General features: G+C 62.9%; 1 protein-coding gene across 2 annotated transcripts in view; it reads right to left on the bottom strand.

The window, feature by feature from the left end:
- MGAT5B (alpha-1,6-mannosylglycoprotein 6-beta-N-acetylglucosaminyltransferase B) overlaps positions 1–15,500 on the bottom strand; it is a 56,725-nt gene that overhangs the window by 15,117 nt on the left and 26,108 nt on the right. For both annotated transcript variants that reach the window (XM_028520582.2, XM_028520584.2), the window contains exons 8-11: positions 14,894–15,063; positions 5,917–6,048; positions 4,524–4,657; positions 94–224 (exon numbers count right to left, since the gene is read on the bottom strand). In XM_028520582.2, the coding sequence (XP_028376383.1) occupies positions 94–224; positions 4,524–4,657; positions 5,917–6,048; positions 14,894–15,063 (567 nt within the window). The remainder of the gene's footprint in view (positions 1–93; positions 225–4,523; positions 4,658–5,916; positions 6,049–14,893; positions 15,064–15,500) is intronic.

Raw genomic sequence — 15,500 nt, 5'->3', positions numbered from 1 at the left:
CATGCAGTGCAGGGGTGGCAGGTGGGAGCGGAACCCTGGAGGGGGCAGGCGCTGGGGGCCAGGCAGGGCGGCGGGCGCCCGGGGTCGGCTCACCTTCCAGATACTCGTCTCCTTGCCGTACACCACGGCCATGTTGTTGGCCTTGCCGCCTTTGATGAGCTGCTTCTCCGCCTCGCTGAGCTCCTCGGACACGAAGCCCATGAAGGAGTTGTCCGGGGTGTGCGCTGCAGCCAGACCACAGGCCAGAAGGGGTCTCTGATCACCAGGGGTCACAGGCCAGGTCTCCCGGGGCTGGCCCCATGGGAGGGTCCCCGTTGGCAGGGATGGGAAGGGGGTTGCAGGGTGAAGGGTGTCATGGGGAGAGGGGTAGATTATCCATGGGACCCCTGGCCCTGGGTGTCTCCCTCTCCCAGAGACGGTCACAAAGCCTCGGGGACAGAAGGGAGCCTGAGTCCCCTGCCTGTTTTCAGACGAGGAAACTGAGGTGCGGCCGAGGGCCAGCGCAACCCAGCCGGGCCCCTGCGCTCAGCAGAGTCTGCCTTCGCTAGTTTGCCGCGGCCGGAAGCTTAGGCTCCTCCCCTTTCTCTCGCTCCGCCCACCCACCCAGCACCTCCCTCATGCCGCCCTGGCCCGCCGCTGTGGCCGCTGCCCCCCATTTCTGGGGTTCTCTCGGGCGTCATTTTTCTCCAGCCTGAGCCTCTCACGTGGAGATGCAATCAGGTCGGTCCTCAGCACAAAGCCGTGCAGCAGCCCGCCCTGCGAGCCCAAGTCCCCACAGCCTTCCGTGGCATCTGCCCCCTGCCCCCTGGACAGCATCGGCCCGCCCCCGCCCCCGCCCCCACCCCCACCCAGACCCCGCCTCGGGCTCCCCCTCCCCCAGGTCTCTGCTCACACGGCCCTGCCGAGGGGTCTCTGCTGGTCCCCTCACTCTGCCCCCTTCCTCTTTCCTGCCACGGTGCTCACTGCCCCACGTTGTGTGTTACACGCTGACTTGCTCACTATTGTGGCCAGACTCCGGGCCCCACAAGCTCGGGGAGCTCTGTTCTGCTCGCGTCTGTGTCCTGGGCACCCGGGAGGACCGAGCCCCGCTGGTTCCCGACTGCCACACCCCTCCCCCTTCACACCTGCCATCGCCTGCCCCTGCTGTCACTCCGCCTGGGGTGCCCTCCGCCCCCTCCTGGGGGAGACCATCCTACTGGGCCTTCAGGGCCCCACTCGCACGCCAGGCCCTCCCCTCTCCTGGAAGCCCTGGCTGGGTCCTCCCTCCGCGGCCGGCCCCTCCCCCCGGGCAGGTGTCTGCTAGTAGGCAGAGCGCATCCTGACGTCCTGGTGCCGGAACCCAGCGCCCCGGGCGCCCCGAGTCTGAGCTCCTGCTCCAGCCGCTCGGCCACAGGGAGCGCGGTCACTGACCAGCGCCCGCCCCACGTGGCAGGCGCGGCCCCGTAGGACAAGTGCCGCCATTTGCAAGGCACAAGGCCCCTCCCTCCGCACAGAGGACTGTGAACAGAATGTTTATGGGAGCCCATTAAATCTCTTCTGCCTTCCAAGTGGGAGGGGCGGCGGCGAGGAGGTTGGCAGCAGCCGCGCCGCCTGCCCAGAAGGGCCCTGATTCCCAACGCCCCATTTCTTCACTTCAGACGCACGGTATGCACATTCTGGCGTTTCCGAAGCTGGGACGTATGCTCGAATCAAACTTGTAGATTTAACGCGTAACATTCCCAACACCCCGACACCCACAAAGAGCCACACCCGATATCCGGCCCCTCTGAGAAGAGGGGACAGTCCCCGGTCAAAGTGCCCAGAAAGCCCCTGGGTTCTTGGGACGAAAACCTGGCCACCCACCGAGTGGTGGGGTGTTTGCTGCTCACAGGATGATGACAGACCTCTTCTCGAGAGCCTCAGAGGCATTCGCAGGGGCCCAGGGGCTATTTCTGCGATGGTAGGAGCACTGGCAGCTCCCCCGTCTCAGGAGGCTCTGCCCGGGCAGGGAAAGGGCCCAGGAGATGGACCAGACCCTCCCTGATGCCAGGTGCCTGCCCCGCCCCCATCTTCTCTCCCTCCCCTCTGGCTCCCATGGGGGCTGCCACCCTGACCTCTCTTCCCAGTGGCCATTTCCTGCCTGTTCTCAGAGCTGGAGAACCCCCCCATGCCACCAGCCCCACCAGAAGGGGCAGGTTTAGGACATAACGAGCTAAGTAACTCGTGGGCGTGGCCCGGGAAGTACCGCCGTCAGCTGAAGTAGCAGGGCCCTGTGTTAGGCAGAGCTTCAGGGCCCAGGCAGGGGTCAGGCTGGGAGAGGCAGCCAGCACCGTCCGCCCAGGGCCGGCTCTCCCTGGGGAAGCCGTCGGGCTAGACGGGGAAGGACCTCCGCTTGTGAGAGGAGTCTTCCCGCACTGAGCCTATCATTAGAACCGGCACGGCTCTCTGGGTTTTGGTTTTTCCTTCTTTAATTTATTCAACCAATTAACATTTTCTGAGGACCTCCATAGGCTCTGGGGAAATAAAGATAAATCCGTCAGTGGCTCCTTTTCCAGTGGTTCACAGTCTATCAGCGGAAGTAAATGCACTAGCAAACAGCTCTCGTATACCTCGATACACGCTTTCACAGAATTGGCCGTACTCAGGAGTTATAGAAAACATTCTGCTGGATAGGAGATGGGGGGGCCGGTGAGAGCGACGGCACGGAGGAGACATGGGACTTGGGGTTTTGGAGGATGAGTAGGAGTTCGCCAGGCGTGGGCCTCCACGTCCAGAGGGCTGCCCCCAGGACAAGCCCTCAAGTGCTCAGTGGAGATTATTGCAGAAGCTTCATAACCCATCTCCGCCACGGCCCGCGCGGCCACCGGCAGCCGGCCAGAACGCTGTGTCTCAGAAAACCTTTTCTGCCTGCCGTCTCCGAGCTCTGGAACCTGCAGTGAACCTTGAACTGCAGTATCCCATGTCCACTCGGGATCCTTTGCTAACAGAACCCCCACCCCCGTTCCCCGGGCCTCCAAGCCCCTCTTAGCAGCCTCCTAGCTCACTGCTTTCCCTCCAAGGAGGGAGGCGACCCGGGGCTCTCGCCTCCGCGGTTCCTCTCTGCTGTCACTGATGCTGTTTTCGCCTCTGGCGCATCAACCCCATGCCCCTGCCCCCCGATTCCTTTCCTTCCAGGGACCCACCCCGAGCCAGCCATTCTCCCAGGAGCACAGTGCCACCGGACCACCTGCTAGGACAGTCACTCTTCTCTCAGAGAAGCTTCGTGCAGCCCTGCAAGTCTGGTCCCCACAGGCTGTGTGACCTCAGCTGGGACACTCGGCCTCTCTGAGCCTCAGTTTCCTCATCTGGGCCCCAAGGAATGTCCCCGCCTTCCCAGCCGTCTGGGATCCAGTCAAGCCATTACTCATGCTCCCAGAAACCCCCTCTGTCTCCAACAGCCTGCACCTGGACAGCAGGTCCAACCAAGACCTGCACCCAGGAGAGATGCATTTACTGGACAGGCCAAATAAAGATCAAATGCTTTTTCCCCGGCTGCTGTGGCTCAGTGGACTGAGTGCCAGTCTGCAAACCAAAGGGTCACCAGTTCGATTCCCAGTCAGGGCACAAGCCTGGGTTGCCGGCCAGGTCCCCAGTAGGGGGCGCACAAGAGGCAAACGGTCGATGTATCTCTCACATCCATGTTTCTCTCCTCCTCTTTCCCCCTCTCTTCCCCTCTCCGTAAAAATAAATAAACAAATACAAGCTTAAAAGAAAGATCGGCTACTTTTCTTAGAGCAGGTTCCTGGGGACCCCGCTCAGAACCAGGCCTGCTCTCCACCTGGACCCGGTCCTGGCCAGGGCGCTCCCCGGGCTCTCTGACCCGAGCCTTCAGAGAGCTGCACATCAGACGCGAGCGGTGCCGCTGGAGGCAGACAGGCTGACGACAACGAGCAGTGACAGCCCTGCCTCCCAACAAGGAGGGGAAAGCGCCACTTCCAACGGCGACAGGAGACAGGGACCACTTAGCCAGGGGAGCCGGCTCCCACACCGCGGCTGTCCCCAGAGGGCAGGCCCCCGCGCCCCGGAGACGGAGCGTTGACCTTGGGCTGTCAGGAGAAGGCTGACGAATTCTCCGCGCGCTGCACGCCAGAGGCTACGTCAGTGTGTGCACGAGTGTTTCCGAGTCTCACTGGGGAGACCGGGACTCGGCTCTGATCCCATCGGGGGCCTGAAGCCCAGCATCCGGTGGTTTCCACGCAAAGGGGCCCAGCTTCCACCCTCGGCCTCCTGCCCCATTATCCCCAATGCTGGAGCACTTGCATTTCCAGAACCTTCCACTGCTTTCTACATCCATTCCACTACCTCTGTTCCCTCCGGTTAGGAGAGCCTGCCGGTCCTGCCCCTGCCCAGTCCACTTTCAGCCTCTCCTTCTGGAAGGCCACAGAACCCTCCGGTCCTGGAGGGCAAAGGCCAGGTCCTGCTGGTGCTGGACGGTCAGGCAGGGAGCCTCTCTGCACTGCGGCCCCGAAGCCCCGCCCCCCAGGCCCCGCAGGAGGGACACTCACGGAACATGGTCATGAACTGCCTGGGGTTGAGGTGCCAGTAGCCCCAGTTGGTCCGGTAGCCGTGCAGCGTGGCGTACTCCTCGTGGTTGTACGCCGGTTCTGTCCCGAAGGTGTCGATGACCCGGATTCGGCACCTGCCCCAGGGCACGGGGAGCCAGAGTCAGCGACCCGCAGTGTGTCCCTGGGCTGGGGTCGCCCCCGAGTGGGCGCTGTGACCGCCGGCGGCTGGTCAGAGTGGTGCACTGTGAGGCCGGAGCTCAGGCTCAGACGCCACCTGGCTGTGTGGCCACAGGCAGGCGCCGTACCCTCTCTGGGTCAGCTTCCCCACCTGCCCAGCGGGGAGAACGGCAGACGGCTACCTCGGGGCTGCATGGAGACACCTGGGCCATGAACCCCTAACTTAGAAGCTGTCTATGGTTACAGTGCCCAGGGAGCCTCAGAGGGGAGGCACTGCCTAGAGTGGGGTCCCTCCACACTGCCCCAGGGGTCACCTGTATGATTTGCACTGTCCCGGGAGCAGCCAGTCCACAGCCCAGGAGCCTGCCACCCCCAGGACGGGCCTGGCCAATGATGCCAGCTGGGATGCAGCAGGGCAGGGCCCCAAGGTGGGGTGTGGGTGGCAGCCACTGTCACCAGCACATGAGCAAGCAGGGCCTCCAAGTCCCTCTGCAAGTCTGGCCACTTCAGGTGGACCTCCCAGCTGGGCAGAGGCTCTGTCCCAATGGCCACAGCCCCTCCACCCGTCCCACCCCCAGGAGTGGGCACCTGACAGTCAGGCGCCCCCAGAAGGAGCCCCCCCACCCCGCCTCCTTCCCAGGGCCCAGCGCTGTCTGCAGACTGCTGAGGTCGGCACTATGCCCCGGAGAAGGGCCGGGGGAGGGAGCGGGGAGGCGCCACGCGTGGAGAACACGCATTAATAATAAAAGCAATAACGCCGCCTGTCACTTTCCTCCCTAATAGAATCATGTGGGAGAGCCAGTGAGACAGGAGCAAATGTAATGAATAGCAGGGCTCTCGGTGCTGCCCTGTCGCCGAGTCCTGCCGGCTGCGGAGACCAGAGACACCGCACTGGCCTTCCTCGGGGGTGGGGGAGGTGGGCCCCAGCACAGCAGAGGCCGCAGCCGCCGCCCGCTGTCCCCTTCCCCTTTCCCCCTCCTCACCGTTCCTCTCTGACCCCTGCCCCTCAGCCCGCCAGGCAGCCCTGGGGCCACTCCCCATGGCGTGTCGTCCGAGTGGACTGGGAGGCGGGGCTCCTTGGGGAAGGGATGTGGCGGGGCGGGGCAGGGGTGGGCGGGGCTCCGGTGAGCGTCCCCGCCCTCCAGCGGCCAGACGTGGGGGCGGGGTGGGCGGGGCTGCGGTGAGTGGCCCCGCCCCCCGCGGCCCTCGCGCTCACCTGTACTTCCGGAAGGACAGCCCCATGTGCTGCTTCATCTGCTGCAGGCCGTGGTAGTCGGTGTAGATGAGGTCGAAGGGCAGGGGCACGGTGAGCGGGCAGTTCCCCCGGCCTGGCGGCACCCCTAAGTTACTGAGAGAAGAGCCCCTCGGAGTCTGAGCCCCCAGGGGGCCTGCGGGCTGTGGGAGCCCACCTTCCCACCCAGCCCGTGTCCGGAGGACCTGGAACCACAGCCCCCCCCCCCGCCCCCCCCCCGTCCCTACAGCCCAGGATGGTCATGGGGGGCCTGCAGGAGACGAGGCTGGCACCCCACACGGGCCGACTCCTGCGAAGGGGGGGAGCGGGGCGGCTGTGTACAGTGGGCGGGTTCCTCGCCGCACGAGGGGCTCCAACGAGGGGCAGGTGGCGCCGAGATCCCGCGCGGGCTCACCCACCACGCCGAGCCCCTGGCCGGGACCTCCGGCCGGGGGAAGTGGCGCCTTTTGCTAATTCCCACAAGCGCACCCCCTGCAGGGCTGTGTCCGCCTTCAGTTCCTGAGGGGCCACGGAGCCCCCGGGATCTCCGTGCAGCGGCCGCGTTTGCAGCCGAGGTGGCCCAGACCCCGTCCGCCTCAGCCGTGTCCTTCTGTGCTGCTGACCGGCCCGTAGCCAAGTCACCCGGCAACGCCCCCCACCCCCACGGAGGCCCCGGGCCGCCAGATCACTCGCAGGAGAATTTCACCTGCGGCACAGCTGCCTCAGGGCCACAGCCACTGGACGTCTGACCGGAGCCCGGAGGACATGCCCACGGCCGCCAGTACACGTCCCTGCCCGGGATCCCCGCCCCCGCCAGTAGCCTGCTGACACCCCCACCCGCTGCAGGGGATGGTCGGGCTTTTAGGTCACTCTTTTAGGTCACTCTCGTGAAAACTCTGTACGGCCCTGGCTGGCGTAGCTTAGTGGATTGAGTGCGGGCTGCAAACCAAAGTGTCGCAGGTTCGATTCCCAGTCAGGGCACAGGCCTGGGTTGCAGGCCATAGCCCCCAGAAACCGCACATTGATGTTTCTCTCTCTCTCTCTTTCTTTCTCCCTTCCCTCTCTAAAAATAAATAAATAAAATCTTTTTTTTTAAAAAGTCTGTATGGAGCCCCTGAGCCAGGTGGGGAATGGTATGGGCCCCTGTGGAAGCCTCTCTTTTTCTGGGGGTTCCACAGCAGCCGCCCACCTCCCCCAGTCTCATCGCCCCAGGTTTCGTGGTCCAGATGCCCACAGGAAGACGTCCACGAGACACCCTCCCCCCACGGAGAGGCCCCCCAGGGACCATGCAGCAAGCAGCCCTGGGTGGGAGGGGAGCTCGGGCTCCAGCGTGGGCAGGTGGGTGGCTTTGCACAAGGCACCGAATTGCCCTGTGTTGACCCCCCTCCCTCCCGGCGATGCTTGGGCAGGTCTGCACCGTCCCTTCCCGGCTAAACGTCCTCCGGTTTTATCTCTCCCTGTGCCTTTGGTCTGCGGCTGGAAACAACCTCTCCAGGTAGTGCTCACATTCTAGAACAAACGGCTGCCTCCCTCTCTCCCTCCTCTGCGTGGGAAGGGCCTCATTAAAAAGAATCCCTGCAAAGGCCTCCAAGATCGCCGGCTCCAGGTGCCACCGTGCACCCAGGGGGCCTCGGCTTCCCTGTACCTGTCTCAGGGCGGGAGCTGCTGTGCCTGTGACCCTGCCCGTGCCGGTCCCTTGAGCACAGAGGCACCGCCCTGCCTCTGTCCCCATGGCCCATTACTGGAGCAGCCACTGCCTCTTCCCAGCAGCACGAGGGGACATAAAGGTGGCCGGGGACTCGAGTGGGCAGCTAATGAGCCGCTTTAGGAATGGGGTCGGATCACTAACAGGCCCAGGAATGTTGCGGTTTCTGCAGATTTGGCTGTCGGGCCATTTTTCCCATCACTTGGCAATTTCACTGGCACTTGAGTGCAGCTGCCACCGGCTGCCGAGACGCCCTGTCCTTTCTGAGCCTGGGGCCCCTCGCCCAGCTGCCTCCACGTGGGCACCTCGTCTGAACCCTGCTTCGAGGTCTTCCCTGGAGTCCCCCAAACCCAACGCTTTTCTCTTCCTCCTTCCTCAGAGAATGGCTGTGCCATCCACCCAGTGGCTGCTTGGAGCTGGCCGCTGCAGCCTGGTTCTGGCCCGTGTCACAGCCCTACCCCAGGGGGCGCACACCCGGCAGCTGGCGTGGGCCGGCTCTGCAGAGGGCTCAGCCGGCGGCAGCTGGGGCACGTCAGGCTGAGTGGCGTGTGGTCCCTGCCTGCCCCCTTCTCTGGGGACCCTCAGCGGTGTCCCCCTTGAGCAAACGCCGAACAAACGGAAAGGCCAGGACACGGGTGCCCACAGGGGCTGCAGGGGTGACAGCCGGGAGTTTCCGCCCCTCGTCCCCCTCCCTGAACCGCTCTCCTCGCCAGCTTCCATCATTTGCCAGTTAAGTCAACTAATTTTCTACTAAACCCAATTTCACTCATGGATGGAGGAAGCGCGCAGCAATTTTTCCTGGTGCCATGTACTATTAATGATGCCTGAAATTATGCAAATGAAATTGATGGGCACAGCCAATTCTGAGCCGGCAGGAAAGGGAGGGCTCAATTTTAAAATCCCGCTATGGATCGGGGCGCTCACAAGGACGACGCGGGGTGCTGCCGCTGCCGCCGAGGGCCCTGGCCTCGTCCCTCCTCACCGCCGTGAGCGGGTGGTCACGGGCGGGGGGGGCTGTCCGACATCCCCTCTCTGACCCTGGAGACCTCACGCAGCAGCAAAGCCAGCTGCGGGCACTGCCCATCGCCCCCGACACCACTCCGGCGAGCCAGTTAATTAAAACACCGAGAGGCGAGGAGCAGAGCAAAGCGGCTCCTCTGTCCGGCTCCGCCGCTTTGTCAGCGGCCAGGACATCTGCTGCGAACATCTGTGAATAAACCGCAACAAATGTACAGGCGGCGCCTGTGTCCTGCGGCCTCCCCCGCACGGGTCATTTCGCCAGCCCGGGGAGACGTTTCTGTGGCAGGAGCCAAGCTGCGACTCTCGGAATTCAGATTACCTTCACGTCCCGTTGACCTATTTTCAAATTAACCTGGCGCCGCTCGCCCGGAATGGCTCCCCGAGGCTGGGGGGAGGCAAGGCTGCCGGGACTCTGCCTCCTCCTGCAGAACCACGGCGACAAAGGTGTGCGTCCCACGGTCCCTCTGCCCACAAGCCCCCTTTGGTTCCAACGGCCCCCATCGTGCTGTGGGCTGCATGGTATCCCCCGCCCCAAATCCATGGGTTAGCACCCTGACCTCCAGGACCCCAGAATGGGACACATTTGGAGAGAGGTCTTTGCAGAGGCAGGCAAGTTGACGTGAGGTCTCTAGGGTGGGCCCTCACCCCACGTGACAGGTGTCCTCGAGAAGAGAAATTGGGCCCTGGCTGGCGTGGCTCAGTGGATGAGCACTGGCCTGCGAACCACAGGGTCACCGGTTCAATTCCCAGTCACGGCACACGCCTGGCTTGCGGGCCAGGTCCCTAGTAGGGGGCATGCGAGAGGCAACCACACATGGATGCTTCTCTTCCTCTCTCCCTCCTTTCCCTGCTTTCTAAAAATGAATACATAAAATCTCTTTTTAAATGATGAAAAAATAAGAGAAATCTGGACACAGATGGCACACGGAGAGAAGGCCGGGTAAGACGAGGGTAGAGATCCGGGTGGTGCACCTACAAGCCAGGGAGCGCCGAAGAGCACCTACACACCGCCGGCAGCGGGGGAGCCCTCCTCGCAGCCTGAGAAGGCGCCGACCCCGCCCCGCCGACCCCTGGGTCTCAGACATCACCTCCTCACAGAGACAGCAAGTTTCTGTTGTCTAAGCCACCCGGCCGGCGGTGCGCCGCCATAGCAACTCCCGCAAACTAATGCGGGTCAGTGCTGGGATCTCCGCGGGAGGAATGGACTGTGTGTGACCGTCGTGACAGCGGTCCTGGGGGGTACCAGGAGCTGGAGGAGCTCCGAGCCCCGGGCTACACCCGTTTCAGGGAAAGAGGGCAAAGGGCGTGGCACAAAGTCCGTGTCCCCCTCGGCCCGCCCCCTCCGCCTGGCCCCACCCCTGCAGCCCTGGGTGTCCTGAATGCTTTCAGGTGTGCAAATGCAGGCTCGGGAGCAACTTGCACACTTTCCACAAATCTTCTGGGGCCCTGAACCCCCGCTCCAGGTCCCCATCCTGTCCCTCAGACCTGCACTGGGGACACAGAGGACACGCCTTTGAACAAGCCGTGCAGGCCGGTTCACACGCTCTACAAGGAACGTCCCAACACCAGAGGTGGCGCCCCACAGGACTGCACATGAGGGGGAGGGGCTTAGAGAAGCCACGCCCCCACCCTTCCCGCCTCGACCCTCCCCGCTCCTGAGTGTACCTCAGGAGCTTCCGTAGCTTGATGCTCCCCAATGTCCTCTGGGAAAGGTGGTTTTCTCTTTTTTTTCTGTTTACTGTTGTAGTTGTTTTAAAATTATACCTGATAGCAGATTCCAAAAGCACCTTCCTGAGGCTGTCCCCAGAGGGAGCTGGGCTGTTCTCCCAGTTCTGCCCTGGCTGAGCAAGAGCGCCCTCCTGTGCCTGCCCTCCCCCACAGGGGGCCAAGGGCAGAGCTGCCTGGGCACAGCCGTGGCCTGGCCGCTTCCCGCGCTGCACACGGGGGACGGGATGACCTCTCCCTGGGGCGCCCGCTTCCGGGCGTGTCCGATCCACGTGAGCCTGGCCGGAAGCGATGTGTTGGGAGGCAGATGCACGTTCCCTGCGGAGTGTGCATGAGTGTGTGTGTGCATGTGGGATGTGTGCCTGTGCGTGCACACACATGTGCAGTGTGGTGGGTGACATGCACAGGGCGTGTGCCTGCATGTGTGTGGAAGTGTGTAAAGGTGTGCAGGGAGTGCTTGTGTGTGTGTCACACATGGGGTATGCATAGCGCATATATGCACACACACGTGAACACAAGCACGGGTGTGCACAAGTGGTTCTGCACAGTGGCGTGCATGCACGTGCCCATGTGCACGCGTGTGGGTGCGTGTGGGCGCTGACAGAAGCGGCAACAGGGGGTATTCAGCTCCTGGCACTTCTGCCAGGGCCTCACTTTCAGGGCTCCCGAGTGCAACGACCCCCCCTTCCCTGCTCTGGCCCTGAGAGCGGCAATGACAGCCTCGCCGACCGAAGCTCCTCACCGGGCCCCGGGGTGGCCCGACGGGCAGGGAGCACTCTGGGCAGGCAAGGACTCAGGGTGCAGGCTGAGGGAGGAGCCACCCCAGCGTGGGCTGGGAAGTGGAACAACCGAGTTAAATTCCTGCCTCTTAGGGAAGCTGGTCACCTCCCCTTTTCTCAGGAAAGGGGACTCTCTGAGCACAGCGTTGAACTGCCACAAGCCTGGGACAAGCCCTCCCGCTCCCCGAGGGAGCAGGAAAGGAGCGAAGCTCTCCCCTCTCTGGCCCCGGAACATGCGTGGCTGGAAGGGAGGGGCCAACCTGAACGCTGTTCGGTCAGTGTGAGCTCAGCTAACCTTGGCACGGAGCGAGGTGTCGATGACACAGACTGAAGGATGCTCCGCACCTGCCTGGGGACTCCGTGCGTGGCAGGGCCTGGGATGACGGCTCTGGACCGCCCCACCCCAGGGCTCTTCCCACTGCATCATGGGGTCTCTGGTGACCCAGGGGACAGGGCCCCTGCACCACCCTTGCTTGCTGTTCCGCCACCCGGGGCAGGTCTGGACTATGGCCTCTGGCTGCGTCATCCACGAGCTGCCCAAGACTCCTCTGGCTTCTCACACACCAGGTCCCTGTTCTCCCCCCTCCTCCTCATGCTCACCCCGTCTCACTTCCCGGAGGGGCTCTAAGGCCACAGAGAGAGGCCACCATTCACTGGCCGTGCAGGGCTCTGCTCCACAGGCTGCCACTGACGCTCTCTGTTCAGGGGGAGCCGGGGGTGGGCACTGCCGCAGAGCAGCACGGTGCGCGGGCGGGCGGCGTGTGGGCGCACGGCTCCGAAATGGCCCGCACGACGTGAACAGCTTGGTCTGACAACAGAACGCTGGCGGGGTGAGAGCTGGCGTGAGCCACGCGCCGCGGGTTCCCTCTCCCAGCCCCGGGGCGGCGGGTCTGCGGGTCTGCGGTTCAGCACCAGCACCGCCGGACAGCTCCCTGCCCGGCTCCTTCCAGCTCAGGCGGCCGTCAGCCCGATGGGGAGCCGCGGGTGTCATCTCAAGGTGGCACCGCGTCTCCCGGAACCCGGAACTGTGCTTCCCAAGGCTGCCACAACCGTGCAGCCCCTCATCAGTCCCTGTCACCCACCTCACACGCATCAGCTTAAAAGGATGACTCCCACGGTGTGAATTCAAGCCACGGGCATGAAAACCCTCAAATCACCAGGTCCCTCTGTGGCCTCTCACGGCACAGCCCGGTCTCCGCCTCCTGCCCCTGCTCCACAGGGCTAGTCCCAGTGCCCCCCCCCCCCAACTGAGGTCAGGAGCAGGTCGCCCGAGGACTGGCAGACTCCTGCCCGGAGACTGTTGATGGCTGTGTCCCCAGAGCAGCAGCCTCCCCTCCCCAACACCCTGTGCTGCCGAGCCTCGGCTGTGCAGCCGCAAAGAAATGCTGACCAGAGACAGGGAGGCACCGAGAACCAACAGACCGTTGGGAGGGGGGGCAGGCTCTGGGAAGGAATCCCATTTCACTTGAAGACCACCCACGAGGAGCTTGGTGGCCTGATGATTTCAACCCCCAGGCCAACAGCACCCAACATCCTTCAGTGTGCCCTGGGCAAGGCTGGACCACTCCCCGCCAGGTGCCGATAAAAGGGGAACAGAAATCCACCAAACACAAACTCCTCAGCCATAAAGGAGAAGACGGACAATTCTGGTGATATTAAAATGAAAGCCTTGCCCTGGCTGGCGTAGCTCAGTGGATTGAGCGCGGGCTGTGAACCAAAGCATTGCAGGTTCGATTCCCAGTCAGGGCACATGCCTGGGTTGCAGGCCATGAGCCCCAGCAACCGCACATTGATGTTTCTCTCTCTCTCTCTCTCTCTCTCTCTCCCTTCCCTCTCTAAAAATAAATAAATAATTTTTTTTTAAATGAAGGCCTTGCCCTGGCCGGTGTGTCTTAGTTGGTGGGAGTGTCATCTGGTAAACGGGAAAGGTCACCGGTTCGATTCCCAGTCGGGGCACACGCCTGGGCTGCAGGTTCAGTCCCCAGTCGGGGGGCATACGAGGGGCAACCAACCAATGTTTTTCTCTCACATCGATGTTTCTCTCCCTCTCTCTCTTCCTCCTCTCCCTTCTCCCTGCAACCAATGGGCATGTCCTTGGAGAAGGATAACAAAATAAAATAAAGAAATCACCGAGACAATCCACAGATGAGAATAGTTTTCCACACACGTCGCTCACACAGGACTTAAACCCAGAATGCACGAAGAACTCCTACGGCTCCATAAGGACACAGCAACACAGCGGGGGCGTGGGTGAGGGGCACCCGCGGGCATCTCCTCAAGAGGAAGGAACACGGACACACAGACGGTGGGTGCCCGGTCTCCTCTGTGGCCGGGGCCCTCCGTCAGGGAGCCTCGTGACACTGAGTGTGGGCCAGGGGTGGCCCACCGGGTGGGAGCCCCATGGGTGGGACTGAATTGGCGAGATCGCCGGGGGGAAAGCCGAGTTTTCCCACAGCCTGCCTCGGGACAGACATTCACCTAAGTCCACGTCCAAGAGCGACACTGACTCAGGTGCACCGCACAGTGCGTCCCAGAGTGCCTGTCCCCCACAGGGTCGTCCACAGGACACGTGAAGCCAGGGCAAACCCTCCGCAGCCAGGCAGGGCGGATGGCTCACCACGGGCTCTGCGCAGCAGTGACGTGAGCCGCCGGGAGCTCCCTGCGACATGCACCACGGGACGCAGCACTGGGCGAGGAAGGCAAGTCTCAGAGACGACCTGCGGTGGCCGCCATCCTGACCAAGCCCCAGACCACACCAGAATGCAGCCGAACCACGTGTTATTTATGGATACACGAGTGTGTTAAAAAACCAACTTTATGCCCTGGCTGGCGTAGCTCAGTGGATTGACTGCGGGCTGTGAACCAAAGCATCGCAGGTTTGATTCCCAGTCAGGGCACATGCCTGGGAAGCAGGCCACGGCCCCCAGCAACTGCACATTGATGTTTCTCTCTCTTTCTCTCTTTCTTTCTCCCTTCCCTCTCTAAAAATAAATAAATAAAATCTAAAAAAAACTTTTTCTAAAAAGCAAAGGGAAAACAAACACAAAATCCAAGTTGCAGGTTCCCTCTGGGGAGGCAGAGAGATGGGCGAGAACAGGTGACCCCAGGCCACCCGCAGCCCCGGTGACACTCTTCCCCACGGTGGGTGGCGGAGCCAAGGATGCCCCTCTATCCTTGTGCTTCACACGTTACATGTGTTTTTGGAGGTACCCAATTATAAACATTAGTAAATAACAGAAGAAAAATCATGCATATTTCTACATCTCACAGATCTGGAAGTTAGAAATAAACCCAATTGCAGTAATGCACGTGCACATGCAGCCCCGCCCTCCAGGCACCAGTCGGTCTCCCGCCTCCAGCAACTTCAGATGGGCCCTGGAGAAAGGGGCACAGGCATCGCCAGCTCCCCCCCCCCACCGTCCTGGGCTCACTGGCCTCCGGCTCCCAGACAGGCCCAGGCAGGAGCCCAGTCCCAGCAGAGCACCTTGAGGCTGCTCCAAGACCACCAGGACGGCAGGCCGAGGGGACCCCACCCCCACGACGTGGCTCAGCTCCACAAGCCCGTGTTTGTCAGCCCCCGAGCCCAAACTCCAGGCACCTGTCAGCCCAGAGGTGGAGACTTGGACGCCGTGAGCAGCTCGACGAAAACGCACTCCCTCAGTGCATCCCAGCTGCAACCCGGAGTCCCCGCGGGGGAGGGGAGGGGTGGGAGGTTCCCCGCCCCGGCACTCACCTCTGCAGCTCCTTCAGGGACACGGTGATCCGCAGGCCGTGGCCCAGCACGTACAGCGCGGCCAGGATGTCCGCCCACTGCACCATCTCCCCCAGGGGCCCGCCCTTCAGCACCCGCGGGCTGAACACGTCCCCGGACTCCTCCGTCAGGAAGCCGATGTGGACGAGGATCTGCGGGGGCGCGGGCGGGCGTCAGCACACAGGAGCGACCTCACGCGGCCCTGCCACCCTGGGGGAGGAGGGGGGACCCGGCCTGTGGCGGACACTGTCTCCCAGCTGGGCCGGGGCGGGCACTCCCTGGCCACAGCGCAGGGGACCGAGAGGCGGGGTGACCGCGCCGGCGCCGGGCGCAGGTGGGCAGGGCGGTCACGTCCTGCCCTCGTGGCGCTTACGTTCCGGATGGAAGAGGAGACAACAGTGAACACAGACAAGAGAGAATTTCATGAAATGAGAGGGGCTCTGAAAGAAACAGACAGGGCGATGTGAGAGGCAGGTAAGTACTTGTTGGATGGGTGGATGGACGGACGGACGGACCAACGAGCCCTCCCGAAACAGGCTACATCATCCCCAGCACCCCAGACAAACGCCATGACCTTTCCGCCCAGTGG

The sequence above is a fragment of the Phyllostomus discolor genome, chromosome 8, assembly GCF_004126475.2.
Source record: "Phyllostomus discolor isolate MPI-MPIP mPhyDis1 chromosome 8, mPhyDis1.pri.v3, whole genome shotgun sequence".
NCBI classification, from domain to species: domain Eukaryota; kingdom Metazoa; phylum Chordata; class Mammalia; order Chiroptera; family Phyllostomidae; genus Phyllostomus; species Phyllostomus discolor.
This window is presented reverse-complemented; position numbering and strand designations above follow the sequence as displayed.